Source organism: Wasmannia auropunctata, unplaced genomic scaffold (assembly GCF_000956235.1).
Source record: "Wasmannia auropunctata unplaced genomic scaffold, wasmannia.A_1.0 LD334508.1, whole genome shotgun sequence".
NCBI classification, from domain to species: Eukaryota; Metazoa; Arthropoda; class Insecta; order Hymenoptera; family Formicidae; genus Wasmannia; species Wasmannia auropunctata.
In genome coordinates, this window is record NW_012028382.1 from 58,773 (window position 1) to 76,498 (window position 17,726).

Genomic DNA, 17,726 nt, shown 5'->3' on the forward strand with positions numbered 1-17,726 from the left:
ACGTACGAGCACTTCAGACAGATGGTGATTGTAACCTCGATTATTTGTCGTCGTGTATAATCAAGAAGTGTTGAGTACACGTGGTCGTGCGTAGCTTCAAAATTAATATTCGAAATTTTCATCGAGAATATCTACATTTCCAAATTACAATTAAATTAACATAATTAATCGGTTAATTTTTTTTTTTTTTAAGTAAAGACAGAATTAAATAAAATATTTTGAATAAAAAAATTATTATACTTTTTAAAAATTCTCCAGTAAATCTTTGAATTAATGAACTATAACGACAGGTGAACGGTGCTCACTTGAAGCCCCTGGATCGCGACGACATGAAACCTAAGATCGGCGCGCAATGGAATCCGCTGATTAATCCCGCCAGGTCTCACGACGCGACCGCATCGGCAGCCTCGAGTAAATCGACACGCGATAAAGGCAGCAACGGAAGTACCGCGAAAGGAACTCGAGAAACGTGCGAGGACTTTTTACAATCTTGGAGAGCAATCACGGATTATTGCGAAAAGTTTGCCTACATGTGGAATCACAGGTGAGAATCGCAAGGGAGACGCGCGTATGGTGATGTGTCGCCGACGTGATCGCCGTACATCAGCGGAACAATGTGTTCTTGTTGCAGAAACGACCTGCAGCATCGCGTCTTCCGGGTGGAAATCCCGCCGTCTTTCCTCGGTGACTTCGCGAACGCGTGTCAGCAGCACCTGTCACGTGTGGACGACGTAACGTCAATTATAGAACTTCTCGGTATACTGAGCACGTGTAATCGCTTCGATCTGACGGTGTGCTTCATGACGAGAGACGAGATATCTATGTTCGAGCGGCTTTTCCGACAATTGCAGCTCGACGGAAAGCCGTCAGAATCTTTCGAAAGTGCGACCAAATCGTTAGCCGCGAAATATCGGATTAAGCTCGATTAACAAAGCATAGCTGTGTATTCGTCTTACAAATAATATTACGACGTAGATAAACGAGGAGGAGGCAGAGATGAAACAAAATAAATGTGACTGTTGATTAAAGTCTATTGCTAAATTATTAGATATTATTATTACAAATAATCTATCTGAAATTAATCAAAAATTAATCGAACGTTGCTAAAGTGAAGAACGGACTAGACTCGTTTTATAAATAATATTACCAGTGTGAATAAACGGGAGAGATGAAAATACACAAAATAAATATTTAAAGATCACCGTTAAATTATTATACGATTTACCTGAAATCAACAGAAGATTAACCGAAGAATCCATTGGTGAAAAGAGCGGCGCATTAAATTAATCAAAACGCTCTGCAATCGCGCAATTCGATAAGTCGTGCGATTCCTCGTAATCGGAGCGCGGAGAGAAGGGTCGAAGTCGACTCGGAGATAATTCGGAGCAGAGAAAGTAGCAGACGACGGCCGCGAGCACGTGATCAGCTGGGCAAAGATGTCGACGCGCGCGGCGCACGGCGGTGGCATGCTCGGAGGACGACGCGGCTGCCGCGGCGGACGGCGGTTCGCGAACGAATGCGATAACGACAGAGCGCACGTCGGTCTGTTCTTATCGGTTACGTGCGCAAGTGCACAGCCGAATGCATTCGGGTAACGTACTGTCGACGTCCACGAACCTGCCGCGTCTGTGCATCTCTCCGCGGGGGCCGCCATGATGCACACGCAACCCGGTCGTCATCCGTCCGTGCGTGCGCCGCGCGTGTGTGTACGTAAACAAGCGACGTCTCGTCGCGCGCCGTCGTCGTGCTCGTCGTCGTCGCCGCCGCCGCTGCGGAGGACCCGGTCGCATCAGTCCGAAACACTCAGACGGTGGACGACAGACATCGCCGGGCGCTGCGACGACTGCTGCCCGAAATCGCGAGATCAGCCGGCCGGATCGCCCGCGATAAGATAATATGCGCCGCGGACGTCGCGCCGCGGCGATCGGTCGCGCGAGACGACGACGATTAACCCGCTGCAGCAGCGCGTCATCAGTCAGCCGCGTCGTCACGCGTCTCCCGCCGTCGCCGCGAGGGTGAGAGCCGTGAAACGGGGGGCGCCGGGACGTACGGTCGCGCGAAAAAAAAGGGGGAGTAAAGGTTAAGGGGAGTAGAAAAAATAAAAATAAATAAAACGGGGAACGAAAGAGCGCGCCGCCGCCTCGACGCCTCCGCCATGAGGCTGGAGGAGATGCCGTTGCGGCTGAGCTCCGACGAGCGGGACTTTGAAATGGACGACGACGAGACTGACTACCTGCTGCAGCCGTCCGAGGACAGCATCAGGCAGCTGACGTCGAGGCGACGGCGCATCGCCGATTGCTCCAAGTACCTGAAGAGCTGCCTCTGCGGGTGAGTCTGTACAGGGTGTTTCGGAACGACCTGACGACACGCCGCGCCGTGTCGAATTCTTGTCTAAGTTGTCGCGATTACGATTGCAGAATCTCGTCGTTCTTATCGCCTTTTTTCTTATCGCCTAGATTACGAGAACGACCCTGAAAATCTAGTAGTTTTTACCTGTCTCAGAAGTTAGAAATATTTCTTTTTCATTTCGCACGACAATTGTTTAATAAGTCTTGTGCATTAAGTAATCTAATTGTGCAATCGTGTGTATTTTTTTATTTATCCACGATTATAAATTATACAATTGATTGTATATATTGTAATTTATTTGAAAAATTAGTGTTATTTATGGTAATCTTTTTTAAATTTGTTTACAATAATTTTTGAGAAAACTAGAAGGTCCCTCGCGTGTTGTTAGCTTTGCGGATGCGAATGAGTCACGCTTAATTCAATTTTAATCCGTGCATATGTACTTAATTGGCTCTCGACGTTTAAAATGGAATATTTTATTGGTCAAGAAAAAAATCGTAAAATGAGAACGTACACGTAGAGAATTTTATTTTAAAATTTACCCTGAAGATCATGTTAATCGTAGTATTTCGACAAATTTTATGTGATTTTCTTTTTTAAATATGTTCTACACCAAATTTATTGTAGTGTGCACAATAAAAAAAAAACAGAGAAAATCATATAAAATTTGCCGAAATATTGTACTTACGTTGTCCCACGATTAACATGATTTTTAAGATAAATTTTAAAGGGAAATTCTCTTTGTGTAGGAATTAGGATCCGTCACTAAAATATAGTATTCATAATTTAGGGCGCTCTGTACGACCGAATATAGCCCAATGTTTACAGAAGATTCGGGATGTCTCAATATACTAATTAATGCGCGCGAACACGGCGGCAATCGTGTTGACGATCGTGTTGACCTAGCATTTGAGGGTTTCTAACGAGAAATCAATATAATTATCGAATTACGTGGAATTAGATTATTGATCGATAATGTTGCAGTCTCCCGCGATATCATTTAATCGTACGCGAAACGCGAAAATGTAACTCGTAAAAGCTGCACGTTTTTTTATTTGTCCGGTGCTTATATTTGTTCGGCAAGAGAATAACGACTGTCCTAACGAGTTCTCGGTAGATTATCGGCAGTGCGTTAAAATAACGTCGTATAAATAAAGCGACGTGTGTGTATATAGCAATATGCATATATACGACGAGTGTTAACCGGCTCCGCGGAGACTCGAACGGAATCGATGGAGAGAGACGTATTTTTGACACGGTACACGGTGCGAAGTCAGGTGGGCGAGGACGGTAGCGAGGAGATCGTGAAAGTGTACGAGACAAAGTATAACGACGACGGTGATTATCGACAAATAGGCCGGTGTACCGAGACGATGCGGCGAATCAACAGGAGGACAAGACGGTAAAATGTATTTTTCGAGCAAATTTAGCAGCAAATCGATACTCCGCCTGCACGGTGAAAAAATTCGTCGCGACGATTTGATCGATTTATCCAACATGTTGAGTTCTTATAAGCTTGAGGAGAACGTGGGCGCAGTTCGTTGTGCCTCTGCTTTTATCTTCGCGATAAATATATATCTTCTCTCGCCAGCTTTTTTTGCCGAGTCCAAACGCGTATAAGAGTAAAGACGCAAAGGCAGAAAGAACGAACGTGAGAGTTCAGTCCGCGATAAACGATGTGTAACACAATATAGGAGCTGCAGAAAGGACGCGGTATCTTCTTAGGTGTCTCTGTTTCTCTTATATTTATCGATCACAAACATCATCATTTATTTCTGCGTCGCGCACAAAATCAGTCGGCCTCTCTGTTGCTCGACTGAGAAAAGAGGCGAGGGGATTTATTCTGTTTTCAGCTAAGGGCTGACTCGAGAACGATGTATATGTAGAGATCTTTATACGACAATACGATGTAGGATCTAGTTTTATAATGTAAATCTCACGGCGGATCTCAATCTCGCGCGCGAGAAATGCTAATGCGGCCCGATCGAATGCGTTACACGCGCTCGAAATAGTGTTCGACCCTGTTTGAACTGCCCTGTTTTATTATTCAAGCGATACTCTGCAAACACGTAGAACGGCATTGCTCGGTTCTCAATGAATTATGAAATTAATGCTTTAATTATTGTGCACGCGTATTATACGTGTGAAAGCGCAAGAAATTCTTGTCAAAGCAATAATGATAATTATTTCCTTAATTAAATTTCTGTAAAAAGTGATCAACGTGAATTAATATTGCCATTTTTTTTTATCTGGTCTATAATTGTTTCCGTTGCAAATTGAAGAAAGTAATATATCGTTAACATTGTTAAATGTATTAGAAGTTGGTTTTTTTTCTACAGAAATTTAATTGAATTAATTATCATTATTTTGTGCCGTCATCTTGTGAATGAAATTTTTTTTAATAGCCTATAGTCTCTCTTTTTATGATAACTTTTTCTAACTAAAATAATACATATTATGTACTTAATGAGTCCGATAATATATAATGTTTATTAAATTTAAATTTTAGCAGTTCGATAATTTCCCCAAAAGATTTTTATAAAAATATCTGAAAAAGAAATTGATCTTTCCGGTGATTAATACATGTTTCAAATTGTTTCGATTACGTCGAGAGAGTAGCTTGTGACGTTCAAAGGGAGGCTTTTACACGACAGATTATTGGCTCGGGACTGTTATATCGACCGGACTCGACCAATCGCGAGGTGGAGAACCAACGCTGATCGAACTCTTGTTTCTCGCAACGGGTGCATCTTGCGAGAACCGTGCGTTTCACGGCCGCGACGTGATGTCATAATACTGGTGTATCCTAAGTCCACTGATAGTGACCGATAGATTGATGATACGCTTGTCGGGTAGTGTGTTTCCGCGAAAGAAAGGTTGTTCGAGGTGAATCAGTTTTCCCTGGCGTGAAGAAACCGCCGTCTGAAACGCGGAGAAAGCAGCCCGAAATGGAGACGCAGAGCAACGTTATAAGAATGTCCAAGGAGGACATTCCCCTGATATCGAAACCGCGGAATGACAGCTCCTGGTCGAGGTGACGTATATATTTCACGTCGCGACCGACTTAGACCTCGATCTCGACGCGTTCTTTGACACGCGAGAATTTCCCGCCCTGCCAGAATTTCCTCGCGACTGCGAGTCGTCGATCAGCTGTCCCGACGCCATTTGACAGTAGACATCTATGTTTATGCGCGAATGCAGGTCGGAGGCGTTGGACGATAATGCTGCGCACTTTGTTTATGTCTAAATTTTTTAACGATTAAAATTTCATTTTCATGTGCGAAATTAGTATGCGAACCATTAGTCACCATTAGTAGCGCTGCGAATGTCGATGAATTAAGACTTAATGCTGTACATCATAGGCGTATTTCGTAGGCGATATTTTGGCGAGCGTTGAGATAAGAAATGCCAGTTTTGCGCGCATTTTCGTCAAGTCGGGATTGTTTCTTGCGATTACAGATGCTGTACTTGGATGTGGCGGAGATGCTGCAGAGAGCGGGAATTGAGAGCTAGAGTTATCCACATTGGGCAGCCTATGCACGAGAAGTTTCCCACTAATGTTATAAGAAATCAAAAATACAACGTTGTTACTTTCTTGCCTTTGGTACGCTTCTTCTCTGACAGAGATATGATCTCGCAAATCTCTTCAGGTAGCTTGAAACGGTGTGTTTTGTAATACTTGCCCTCGTTTCGCAGGTCCTCTTTCAGCAGTTCAAATTCTTCTTGAATTTATACTTTCTGCTTATGGCTATATCTCAATTTATACCAGACATAAGAATAGGATACTTGTACACGTACTGGGGGCCATTGTGCTTTGTTTTAACCGTGACGATTTTCCGCGAAGCCGTCGATGACTTTAGAAGGTACAAGAGGGACAAGGAGGTCAATGCACAAAAATATTATAGACTAGTGAAAGGTTTTGATACGCCAGAATTAGTACCGAGTTCCAAACTACGCGTGGGCGACTTGGTAAGTCACATTACAGCGTCTCTGTTCAATAGTGTTACAATTATTTTCATTGTAATTTTCTCTTATGAAAGAAAGTTTGGATATCTAAGTTAACGTTCGCGCTTTTCTCTCGGCAATCAGGTTATAGTAGAGAAGGGCCAGAGAGTACCAGCTGATTTAGTATTATTACGCACAACCGAGAAATCTGGCGCGTGTTTCGTGCGGACCGATCAGCTGGACGGTGAGACGGATTGGAAATTAAGATTAGCAGTGCCTGCAACGCAAAAGTTGGACAGCAATTCTCAGTTGTTTGATATTAAAGCCAGTTTGTACGTCGAGAAGCCACAGAAGGATATACATAGCTTCATTGGCACCTTTTCAAGGGTAAGAAATTTAATTTCCTTCGCTTTGCTTTAGGCTCTTCCGATTTTCTTTATGTAATTCTTTATTTCCAGTACGACGGATACAGCAGTGAAGAGAGCTTGGGCGTGGACAACACATTGTGGGCCAACACGGCAGTGACGTCTGGATCCGCCCTTGGTATCGTCGTTTACACCGGCCAGGAAACGCGGTCTCTAATGAATCATTCAGAAATCCGATCGAAAGTCGGTTTGCTCGATCAAGAGATCAATCAGTTGACAAAGGTATTACGCACGTAGAAATTATGCGTCAGGATATGTGGTATGCATAACGATGAAATGATTCTATATTCCACTGTATTTCGACAGGTATTATTTGGCGCGGTAATCGGACTCGCGCTTGTAATGATGTGCTTGAAGGGATTCAGTGGACCGTGGTATCGTTACATGTTCCGCTTCGTCCTGCTGTTCTCCTACATCATACCGATCAGCTTGCGAGTGAATCTGGACATGGGCAAAGCGTTTTACGCTTGGTGCATACAAAGGGATAAGGATATCGCCGGCACGGTCGTGCGGACGACCACCATTCCGGAAGAGCTCGGACGTATATCGTACTTGCTGAGCGACAAGACCGGCACGTTGACGCAGAATAAGATGGTGTTCAAGAAGTTGCATCTGGGCACCATATCCTACGGCCAGGAGACGTTCGATGAAGTGACGTCGGTGTTAAAGACTTATTACCCGGCCGACACGGAGCACTCGCCGATGAAGCCGACGACGTCCGCGCACAGCGGCAAGGTCCGAAGATCCGAGAACACCCGGATCTACGACGCCGTGCACGCTCTAGCTCTGTGCCACAACGTGACCCCGGTGTACGACGAGGTGAACAAATCCTCGAATCTGGACTCGGTGAGCGTGGAGACCGTGGAAACCGGAGATACAGGCTCCATCCAGAGGTAATAATTTCTCATTAATCACGATCACGAAAACTGAGATGTCCTTAATATTATAATTATTGAAATTTTAAACATTTTATTTCAGTCAAACAGAGGCGGATCAACACTACTATCTGCCGGAACAGAAGCGCAATTACCAAGCCTCGAGCCCGGACGAAGTGGCTCTGGTGAAATGGACGGAGGAAATGGGATTGGCTCTCGTCAAGCGAGATCTAAATTCCATGCAGCTGAAGACTCTGAACGGTCAAATATTGAATTACACTATACTGCAAATATTCCCGTTCACGTCGGAAACCAAGCGAATGGGGATAATCGTGAGGGAGGAGTCCAGCTCCGAGATCATATTCTATTTGAAAGGTGCCGACGTTGTGATGTCCGGCATTGTGCAGTATAATGATTGGCTGGATGAGGTGTGCGAGAATATGGCACGCGAAGGTTTCAGAACGTTGGTCGTGGCAAAGAAAAATCTTACCGAAGACCAGTACCTCGATTTCGAAGCGAGGTAACGTGTCATCAAAAGTCTTGCGCTCAATATAAAATATGTACGGCTGAATAAAAATATATGATTTATGTTGTATGTTTTATACAGATACAACGCGGCGAGAATGAGCGTCAGCGATCGCGTGTCGAAGGTCGCCGCGGTGGTGGAAAGTCTCGAGAGAGAAATGGAACTGTTGTGCGTGACCGGCGTCGAGGACAGGTTGCAGGACAGGGTGAGGCCTACGCTGGAAGTCTTGCGGAACGCCGGAATCAAGATATGGATGTTGACCGGCGACAAGTTGGAGACCGCGACTTGCATAGCGAAGTCCTCGCGTCTCGTGTCGCGCTCCCAGGGCCTGCACGTCTTCAAGTCCGTCGTGACGCGCACCGACGCTCACTTGGAACTGAATACGTTTCGCAAGAAGCAAGATTGTGCCTTAGTTATCAGCGGCGATTCCCTCGAGGTGTGCTTACAGTATTACGAGCAGGAATTTCTGGAACTCGCTTGCGGCTCGCCCGCCGTCGTTTGCTGCCGATGCTCTCCCACGCAGAAGGCCGAAGTCGTCAGTCTCATACAGAGGCACACCGGCAAGAGAACGGCGGCCGTCGGCGATGGCGGTAACGACGTCTCCATGATACAAGCCGCAGACGCTGGTATTTGTTTAATCTTTGTTTTAAATTATTTAATTATATCTCGCCAGACACTTTTTTTGTTATAACGGTTTATATCTTCTTACAGGAATTGGTCTCGAGGGTCTTGAGGGAAGGCAGGCGTCGCTAGCTGCTGATTTTTCAATTTCTCAGTTCAGCCATCTCGCTAATTTACTATTGGTCCACGGTAGGAGAAGCTATAAACGATCGGCTGCATTGAGTCAATTCGTTATACATCGTGGTTTGATCATCTCGACTATGCAGGCTGTGTTCTCTGCAGTCTTTTATTTGTCTTCGGTTGCCTTATATCAAGGTTTTCTTATGGTAGGGTAAGTAGCTCAAATATACTTATTAAAAAATTGACAAAATTTCTTACGTGTCTTAATGTACTAAACTTTATCATGTATATAAAAATTTTTAGATACGCTACGATATACACAATGTTTCCCGTCTTTTCATTGGTATTAGACAAGGATGTATCGGGAAAGATAGCACTTACTTATCCAGAACTTTATAAAGACCTGAGTAAAGGCCGCTCGTTATCATACAAAACATTTTTTATGTGGGTTTTAATAAGTATATATCAAGGTACGTACAGTTTTTAAATTAAATCTAGATACAATAATATACGTGCAGTTTGCAATATATACAGAAAGAAAAAAAGATACATCTTTTGCGACTTTAATATTTCAGGAGGAGTCATCATGTATGGCGCACTTATAATGTTCGAGGACGAATTCATTCATATAGTGGCCATAAGTTTTTCAGCGCTAGTTTTGACAGAATTAATAATGGTTGCTTTAACAATTAGAACCTGGCATCACATAATGATGCTCGCAGAAATCTTCTCTCTAGCGCTCTATTTATTATCGTTGGTCGTCCTGAAGGATTACTTCGGTGAGTTTACAGCATTTAAGAGATAATTAAACAAAAATTCACATTCCTTAATATTAATATTAATTTCTATTGTTATGTTAATATAGATGCTGAATTTATTAAAACCACGGACTTCTTATGGAAGGTATTGGTGATAACGTTGGTCTCGTGCATGCCGCTGTACATCCTGAAATTCTTGAGGAAGAAATTTTCACCTCCCAGTTACACCAAATTATCCTAAAATCTTATGCGAATAATTGATTTGTCCGCGTACAGATGACAAAGGAGGATAAAACATCAAACATCGTAAACACTTATTAACGACATACAAAGAGCTGTATAAAAATTTTCTTTCATTCTACAATAATTCTTAATCCAATCCAATTAATATTATTTTTTATGAAATAAAAAAGATTATATGCACCGTTTTTCTAACAACCGACTATTTTTGTAACAATCAATTTTTACAACATTAGTTCCTAACGAAGACTAATGTGGCAGAAAATAATACCGCAAAGAACGAAAACCGACAAAGTTTCCAAATCTCTCGTATCATATCTGCACACTGACTTAAAAAAAAAATGGATTGGATTAAACGTTACAAGCGGAACAACATTCACGACTCGCCGCATAATGTTAATTCTTCCTGCAAGCTTATCTACTACGTATCTTGGCTTTAGATTAAAGACATGACTTTTTTTATACTTGATTTTCTTTATATTTCTTTTGTTTGTATATTAATTTATTTCTGAATGCATTGCCAAAGGTCGCATCTTCCATTGTCAGTGTGTTTATACGCACACATCGCGACATTTATATATCCCATCTCTATATAGCGTTCATTTTTTTTTAATATTAATTAGATATGTTCTCTAATCGAGCACAACAGTATTTCTCATGTATCTAAAAATCAAGCATCCGCATGGATGGAAATATAAGTAATCTTTATTTGTATAACAATAACTAAATGCATTTTACTTAAAAAGAAAAATGGCTAGAGAATTAATACGACTAAGATATAGGATTTGAGTATCAGAAATAAAACTGTGATTATTGCGAACTAAACCGGCATTTTTTGCACTGATATTATATAAGGAGCTTTATTCTAAAACTGTTCAAAATGTTCTTTTTTTTTTTTAAATTGTATCTCTTAAAAATATTTCTATATACAGAGCATACCTTTTGTTATCATTTATATTATCAGCACATATATAAATAATATAATATTAGATTACATAATGTTTTATATTCATGTACATATTGCAAGCATGTAGAACATAACTGTAATCGTTGTTATCTCTAATGTGAAACGTACCACAAGTAATGTAGTTGTTGCTAGAGGACTATTATTTACTATGTAATACGTTTATAATTAATTTATTCGCAAATAAAATAATATATTCCTTTTCCTGTGATACTTGCATTATTCATACGATACTCACACGCGTGTATTTTATCGAGTTGTCTTACAGGGCTTGCACATAAAAGTCCCAATTTTTTTCGTTAGGAAAACATTTTATTTTTCAACTTTATCGCATAATTACATTAAGTTTAGTGGATACCGTTCTTCCTATTTGAGCATGGATTTTATTGACCTCCCTCTTGGTCAACGTGCGCTCCATGTGTCTGTACATTATGCCATAGCAATGAGACGTTTTCTTAGTCTTCGGATGCGTGAATTCGTCCTTCAATATAATCTGTTCAATGAAATCGCCGCCTATCTCTCTAACTATATCGTAGAAGTCGTGAGAGGAATAACTTCCGTCTTCCGGCAACCAGAAACTCATGTCGTTGGTACAAACTGGATATATACTGACGGGCTAAAAAGTTACATTTTACTTGAAAAGAAAAATGGCTAGAGAATTAATACGACTAAGGTATAGAATTTGAGTATCAGAAATAAAACTGTAATTTTTGCGAACTAAATCGGCATATTTTCTTTGTCTCTGTGTAAAAATTCCATGTAAATTTCAACCAAATTAACAAAGTGTACAGAGAGATACGATGAGACGTATAATATTCGAGAGTAATTCTTGCAGGTTTATCTCACCTGGTACAGGATACGAGCATTAGGATCGTCCACTTTGAATTGATTCAGGAAGCCGGCGTCGTTGCTCCAGAATAATCTTATGTCCGGGATGTCATACAGTCGCATGGCCAGACGCTCCAGGCCGAGGCCGAACGCCCATCCGATCCGATCCACGGCACCGGATTTCTGTAGAATCTCCTGGCGCATAATGCCGCAGCCCACTATCTCGAGCCACTTGTCGTTGTGCAATATTTCTAGCTCCCACGACGGATGAGTGAACGGGAAATACTGGTCGACCCATCGACATTGCACGTCTATTGGCAAGAAGTATATTCGAATTAATTTCGAGTCATTCCAGTGAAGAAAAAAAAGGGCTGCGATGGAGTTGGTTGCGTTTGGAAGTAAAATACGCGCTTAAAATTAGAAATAAATTAAATAAGGAGACCAATACCTTCCCCAAAGATAGCTCGCGCTAGACTAGTCAGGGTGCTCTTCAATTCCTGCTCCATCACCTTCACCGCCTCCAGACTGTGACAAGCCTGCTTCTCGGCGCTCTCTGTCCCTCTGTGCTCGAACAACTGGAGGTTCTCGGAATCGTTCACGTCGCGAAATATCTCCTGCGACGTGCGTAATCTGACCGCGTCGACCTGGTGGAAAATCGGGTAGTGGGTGCTGTCGATTTCGTCACGTCGGTACACGTCCCCGACGACGAGAAAATTGTTCAATCCCATCGAGATCAGCTCGGCCTGATGCGCGGTGGTGTGCGCTCGCAGCAACGTGTCCTGATTCACGAAATAACAATCGGTCTTCTTTCTGCTCGGGTGATCCTTCGGCACGAGGAGGGAATCGAAGTTTTGCTCGACCGTGACCACGGGGCATATATTGTCGTAGATACTGAACGACGGCGTCCCGCTTTTACTGCGGAACTGTCCGTAAAAGTAATTCACGATACGCTGGCGTAGGTGCGAGAGCGGATGGTACTGCTGTACGTGCAGGTTCCTCCCCAATTTGGCGATGACGTTTGGCGTGACATTCGTCCAGTCGTCCGTCGCGTATTTCTGACCCAACAGCACCAGCTCGTTGCTCTTGTTAACATTGGCAGCCACCGAAGCTGTCCTACAGGCTGTTTTAACATTGTTTATCCACGTTTCCTTGCAGAGGCGATACGTGATGCACCTGTGAAAAGTATACTTTAAACAAGATTGACGTCACTTATCCTGTTGAAAATGAATAAAATATGCTCTGACGTTGCATACCACATTATACAATTTTAATTGAATTTCTCTTATTTGCAACAAGATGCGCTACGAATATTGGTTCACATTGATCTCAAAATTGTCTCAGTACGAATCTTCAAACATCTGTGCATCTTGCATAAACTGTAAAAAGTAGATTTTTATTAATTTTACATATAAATTTTGCATATTCATTTATTTACGCTACATAAAAAATACTATCTTGAAATGTATTGTAATGTAAAAAGATAAAACTGCCCAACTTCTATTTATTGTTCTTCTAAAAATAAAGAATTCATGTTTTTAATTCATGAAAATTATTAATACAGCTCCAAAAAAAAGGTTACAAACAGACCACCGGAGGTTATGTAACAAAACATCAATTTTTTTCTCAGAATATAATTGATGACAGACACCGAGTACAATTTATAATAAATACCAGTGATGTTACCATTATAATTTAATAAATAAAAGTTCGCATAAGTCCATTTGTATACACAGAATCAACAAATAATCTTACTAGACATCACAAGGTGCACCAAACTGATCAAATCATTTGATACACATAACATAACCAATAACCATGTGCTGCGGCAGAGCACAGTCGAGTTGGATTTAGCTCCGCTTAAATTGTAGTGGATCCTTAGTTTTAATAAACAATGAGCCTTAGTCGAGACGCGATTCTGAGCCTTTATCGGAATTTAATCCGGGAAAGCAAAAAATGGAGCTCGTACAATTACAGGTAATGTAATATTATTACAACAATCTTTATATTAAAGATCGAACATCTTAGTGTCATCTATTTCTTTTTCTTATATTATATATATATATATATATATATATATATATATATATTTTTTTTTTAAGAGATACACTCGGTATTTCGTTCCCAAGAATTTTCAATATATTAATGCGATTTTTTCTACATATATTTAATTGGAAATGTAGTCTTTTCTATTATACAAATAAATCAAATAATTATAATCTGAATCATTTAATTGCTCACGTGACATTCACATGGTGACAGAAGGTGTGTGCAAGAAATAATTGTTTGGTACTTTTCAGAATGTATGCTCTGCGAAAAGTACGGCACGAGTTCAAAGAGAACAAAGCGTTAGAAGATGAGGAAAAGGTTAGACAATGTTACGGAAAAGGACAGGAGGCACTGTCGATGATCAAGAAGCAGGCCATACTGGGCAATCTCTACAGCACTAGGCCCTTAGTGATTGAAACCAAAAGCAAACTGCACTCTACAATAAAATAGAGAATACAATTGCAGTTATTTTTTATTTAATATTGCATCTGTACCATTTAATTTTAATATCATGAGGCAGACTCGACAAGTTAGGGAGAGTATAATTACTGAATCTACCAAAAACAATTTGAAACTTTAATTATTTGATCAATTCTTCTTATATTGATACAAATTCAGCAATTCCTGTAGCAAAAGATATTTCATTTATATGTACATTTTGAAGTATTTTTGTACTTATACATGCGTTGGTATATTAGATAATGTAAATGCTTTTCAAATTGTTAAATAAAATTTTGTTAATATCGTAACATTTGTATGTGGAATTAATGACTGTAGAAAGTTGCACTAATTAAAATTCTGAGAATCAAGACACCGAGAGAGTTGATTCTCGAAATTTTAATTCTAAGATCTTATAAAACCTCAGACATTTAAAATCTCCAAAATCGACGAAAATGTCGGGAGGATAATGTAATCAAATAAGATAACTTGCGTAAATTGTTAAAAATTTAAACTTTAAAAAATTAAAAGAAAATAATAAGCAAAATACAAGTAAATAAGGGATAGTTTAAATAATAACTCTAGGTATTTTTAAATCGTAAAAACTCCATCTTTATCTAATATTGTAAACAAAATTACAATCTGAGAGTTGCATAAACTGCTGAGCTACAAGTTTGCTTTCTAAAACTCGCATCAATAATAAAAATAACTTTATAAATTATAACCCTTATGAATACATACTGTACAAAGTGTGGCGAGAGGGGGCAGGCTTGGTGATCAGCTGTTTCAAGATGACAGCTGATTCGGGTGTGCGGTGCGTAACGCAGCGCGGTTCATGGGTAGAATGATTATGAGGTGTATCCCGTAGTGATAAGGAGAGATAACAGCTGGAAAATGGCCACGAGAAACTTAACCGAGCCCTTCGTTTTAATGCGAAACAACGCTTTGCAGAGCAGACACATTTACGCCGAACAGGTGCGCGCACTTAACCTCTGTCTCCAACGTGAAGTACCTGCCGTTTTCGTCTTTGTTCTGTAATATTAATACGCGCCTCTCTTTCAGAATCTTACCGATCGTGTGGCGCTTGTGCACTCGGACTCGAGCGAGTCCGACAATGTCGAACTGAAGGGTGTTAACGTGGACAGTGATGCGCCGCCCTCCTGGGCGGACGCCTTGGAAGAAACGCAGTACATCCTGAGCAGATTACGGGTGAAGATAGACAGCCTGGTCGAGCTGCACTCGAAGCAGCTCACCAGGCCCACCCTGGACGATACATCTCAGGTTCGCAAGCTCTGTAAATTCTGCCCTTAAGGGTAACTACATTCAGATTAATCGTTCTGTCGCTTGTCTCGTAAGACAAGAACGCTTTGACCAATGTAAAATTTTTACATTTCGTAGCAATTGTAATGCCAAGATTTGAATTATATTTTGTATTATTGTATCACTGTTGCGTACAGGAGGAGAGACAAATGGAGCAACTGACGCGAGAGATCGGACGTTTGTTCTCCAGTGGCTACAGACAAGTACAAACAATTAAGTCAGCTGGCAGGCACGAAACTAAGCTTGCGGAGCGTCGGTTAGCCACCAGTGCGGTGATGGCCCATTCGACTGCCTTACAGGAGTTGGGTCTTCGATATAGAGCTGCGCAGAATCATTATTTGACACGTATGTCTTCCATACGATTTAATAAAAATAAATAATTATTGATATTTTTATACTACAGCACGCATTATTTGTATTATATTCGAATATCTTATAAATCTTTGCAGAGGTGCAATCGAGAGAGGAGAGGAATAACCAGTTCTTCGCAGAAGACCAGTCTCTTTTAAATAATGTAGCAACCGATTCCTGGCTGACAGAATCGAACGAGGCAGCTGGCGATTATTGGCAAAGAAATGAACAAAGGCAGGACTCGGTTTTATTGCAGTTGGAGGAGCCTGAAGATAGGATGAAGTTAGCAGTGGAAAGGGAGGAGCAGATTGGAAGTATAGTTCAAAGTATAGCAGACTTAAAACATATTTTTAAGGTAAATTATATGTAACATATATAAATTATTACCAATACTTACCATATATAATTATAATGCAGCAAATAAAATTCTCTTCAATTTGGGAAATTCAAATTTGTTTTAATATTTGTTTTGCCGCATTTATATTAGTAACAACGTGATAAAGGCTTGAATAAAAATCTGGACTTTTATTATGCGCAGGATCTCGCAGTGATGGTACAGGATCAGGGTACTATTTTAGATCGGATCGATTACAACATCGAGCAAACGCAAGTACAAGTACAAGAGGGCTACAAACAATTGAAGAAAGCCGACTCGTATCAGAAGGCCAATAAAAAGCTGTATTGCATCGTGGTACTCGCGGCTGCTATTATATTACTTAGCTTCTTGTTCGTCATATTTAAGACGTAGAACCAACTATAATTAGAATAAAAATTAACGTGAAAATATTGATATATATATATTTTTCTTTTTCTAATACTTGTTGGTATTTATCACCGTGTTCCATAAAATGAAACATCTTTATAGAGTTTGTTGTATATAAATGGATGGAAAGCTATTTTTTAAAATAGTACGTGCAGTTTTTCTCAAGTGTTATTGTCAAGGAAGGAACAATGTATTCGTAAAAGATTATGACGAAATGTCTGTTCGGCCCATCTGTTCGTGGATTAATATGATAGAAATAATCAACTATGAATGTGGCATTAATCTTTTTAATCAATGTTAATCTTGCTCTGTATAAATTACTTTTAAAACAATCCCCGTAATATCGTAATCCTCATGATACCTGCAATTTTATTTAGACGATGCCGCTGTATTTTAATTCTTATAATGTATAGCAAGAGTGATCACAAAGATAACAGATTTATAATAGAATAATTTATTTATCTCACTTAACTGTATATTTTTGTATAGCTATAAATTATAAATTATTTTTATTTATGTGTAATATCGTAACGATAAAAGTGAAAAACAATGCTGTTTTACTTTTTATATCTGTATTGTAAACTGTTCTGTACATCCAATTGTTAAATGATCATTCCAGAATAAAATGATGACTGATTTAAGTCTTGCGAACCACTTTTTTTTGCGTACACATACACAGTACAGAATAATCTATATAAGATATTGTTTTTTTTTTCAGAAACAACTTTTTCATAAAACAACAATTAAAATTCTTTCTTAACGCTTTAAAATTTACTAGGGGGAGCTCTTTGTGACAAATGGGATTATCCGCTATCTCATCAAGAGAGAGACGGATAGCGATTTCTTCCTCATTTTTGGTTTAAATAAAATCATAAATTTACTACTTCTTATATAAATCGGTCCTCATTCTGCATGTAAAAATACGTATCTACCAAATATAATGTGCTCAAGATTTATTCACGTAAGTCTCTTCTATTTCATTGCACATCTTCTTGAACATTGCATTTTCCTATCACAGATTGCGTATTAAATATTCTTTCGTATTAAGTATTCTTGTATCCATACGTATCCCTGTCGTCATTCAGCTAATATTAATATATCAACTTTCGTATCAATAAAACTTCTAAAAACCACATGTTACTATGCTAAAAACGATA

At 40.1% G+C, this 17,726-nt stretch overlaps 5 protein-coding genes across 12 annotated transcripts; 4 read left to right on the plus strand and 1 right to left on the minus strand.

Annotated features, from left to right (window-relative positions):
• Positions 1-15: 15 nt before the first annotated feature.
• Positions 16-1,198, plus strand: LOC105458465. 4 transcript variants are annotated; one of them, XM_011703786.1, is made up of 3 exons: positions 16-86; positions 291-544; positions 632-1,198. In XM_011703786.1, exons 2-3 carry the CDS (start codon positions 330-332, stop codon positions 927-929), a joined length of 513 nt encoding a protein of 170 aa, XP_011702088.1. In that variant the 5' UTR covers positions 16-86; positions 291-329; the 3' UTR covers positions 930-1,198. The 4 variants fall into 4 exon arrangements, with proteins under 4 accessions (XP_011702088.1, XP_011702087.1, XP_011702086.1 ...); XM_011703785.1 differs by having other exon boundaries at positions 56-192; XM_011703784.1 differs by having other exon boundaries at positions 56-171.
• A 599-nt stretch (positions 1,199-1,797) lies between these two features.
• On the plus strand, positions 1,798-11,034 carry LOC105458469 (probable phospholipid-transporting ATPase IIB). Of its 3 annotated transcripts, none has more exons than XM_011703790.1 (12): positions 1,798-2,328; positions 5,809-5,953; positions 6,046-6,318; positions 6,439-6,681; positions 6,753-6,941; positions 7,026-7,612; positions 7,698-8,114; positions 8,202-8,746; positions 8,832-9,072; positions 9,165-9,331; positions 9,437-9,640; positions 9,727-11,034. In XM_011703790.1, exons 1-12 carry the CDS (start codon positions 2,156-2,158, stop codon positions 9,858-9,860), a joined length of 3,318 nt encoding a protein of 1,105 aa, XP_011702092.1. In that variant the 5' UTR covers positions 1,798-2,155; the 3' UTR covers positions 9,861-11,034. The 3 variants fall into 3 exon arrangements, with proteins under 3 accessions (XP_011702092.1, XP_011702093.1, XP_011702094.1); XM_011703791.1 differs by lacking the exon at positions 1,798-2,328 and adding an exon at positions 3,546-3,751; XM_011703792.1 differs by lacking the exon at positions 1,798-2,328 and adding an exon at positions 5,078-5,383.
• Positions 11,035-11,113: 79 nt separating this feature from the next.
• LOC105458471 (probable phenylalanine--tRNA ligase, mitochondrial) lies at positions 11,114-14,965 on the minus strand. Of its 3 annotated transcripts, none has more exons than XM_011703797.1 (5): positions 14,877-14,965; positions 12,905-13,027; positions 12,100-12,824; positions 11,670-11,962; positions 11,114-11,439 (listed from the first exon to the last, which is right to left on the minus strand). In XM_011703797.1, exons 2-5 carry the CDS (start codon positions 12,907-12,909, stop codon positions 11,149-11,151), a joined length of 1,314 nt encoding a protein of 437 aa, XP_011702099.1. In that variant the 5' UTR covers positions 12,910-13,027; positions 14,877-14,965; the 3' UTR covers positions 11,114-11,148. The 3 variants fall into 3 exon arrangements, with proteins under 3 accessions (XP_011702099.1, XP_011702098.1, XP_011702097.1); XM_011703796.1 differs by lacking the exon at positions 14,877-14,965 and adding an exon at positions 13,404-13,489; XM_011703795.1 differs by lacking the exon at positions 14,877-14,965 and adding an exon at positions 13,335-13,427.
• Positions 13,523-14,446, plus strand: LOC105458470 (LYR motif-containing protein 4). Its single transcript, XM_011703794.1, has 2 exons — positions 13,523-13,625; positions 13,949-14,446. The coding sequence occupies exons 1-2, from the start codon at positions 13,543-13,545 to the stop codon at positions 14,145-14,147; spliced, it is 282 nt and encodes a 93-aa protein (XP_011702096.1). The 5' UTR covers positions 13,523-13,542; the 3' UTR covers positions 14,148-14,446.
• Positions 14,966-15,006: 41 nt separating the features above from the next.
• On the plus strand, positions 15,007-17,210 carry LOC105458472 (syntaxin-16). The gene is made up of 5 exons (XM_011703798.1): positions 15,007-15,110; positions 15,198-15,416; positions 15,593-15,800; positions 15,905-16,161; positions 16,345-17,210. Exons 1-5 carry the CDS (start codon positions 15,030-15,032, stop codon positions 16,552-16,554), a joined length of 975 nt encoding a protein of 324 aa, XP_011702100.1. The 5' UTR covers positions 15,007-15,029; the 3' UTR covers positions 16,555-17,210.
• The last annotated feature ends 516 nt before the right edge of the window (positions 17,211-17,726 follow it).

Bases quoted from the DNA above. Each gene is read 5' to 3' on its own strand.
- LOC105458472 (XM_011703798.1), top strand. From the start codon at position 15,030: ATGGCCACGAGAAACTTAACCGAGCCCTTCGTTTTAATGCGAAACAAC. The intron at 15,417-15,592 runs GTTCGCAAGCTC...TGTTGCGTACAG, and splicing joins CCCTGGACGATACATCTCAG to GAGGAGAGACAAATGGAGCA. The intron at 15,801-15,904 runs GTATGTCTTCCA...AAATCTTTGCAG, and splicing joins GCAGAATCATTATTTGACAC to AGGTGCAATCGAGAGAGGAG.
- LOC105458465 (XM_011703786.1), top strand. From the start codon at position 330: ATGAAACCTAAGATCGGCGCGCAATGGAATCCGCTGATTAATCCCGCC. The intron at 545-631 runs GTGAGAATCGCA...TTCTTGTTGCAG, and splicing joins GCCTACATGTGGAATCACAG to AAACGACCTGCAGCATCGCG.
- LOC105458471 (XM_011703797.1), bottom strand. The intron at 11,963-12,099 runs GTATTGGTCTCC...TCTTGCCAATAG, and splicing joins GCGAGCTATCTTTGGGGAAG to ACGTGCAATGTCGATGGGTC. The intron at 11,440-11,669 runs GTGAGATAAACC...GTAACTTTTTAG, and splicing joins ATGCTCGTATCCTGTACCAG to CCCGTCAGTATATATCCAGT.
- LOC105458470 (XM_011703794.1), top strand. From the start codon at position 13,543: ATGAGCCTTAGTCGAGACGCGATTCTGAGCCTTTATCGGAATTTAATC. The intron at 13,626-13,948 runs GTAATGTAATAT...GGTACTTTTCAG, and splicing joins TGGAGCTCGTACAATTACAG to AATGTATGCTCTGCGAAAAG.
- LOC105458469 (XM_011703790.1), top strand. From the start codon at position 2,156: ATGAGGCTGGAGGAGATGCCGTTGCGGCTGAGCTCCGACGAGCGGGAC. The intron at 8,115-8,201 runs GTAACGTGTCAT...TGTTTTATACAG, and splicing joins TACCTCGATTTCGAAGCGAG to ATACAACGCGGCGAGAATGA. The intron at 9,332-9,436 runs GTACGTACAGTT...TTAATATTTCAG, and splicing joins TTTAATAAGTATATATCAAG to GAGGAGTCATCATGTATGGC.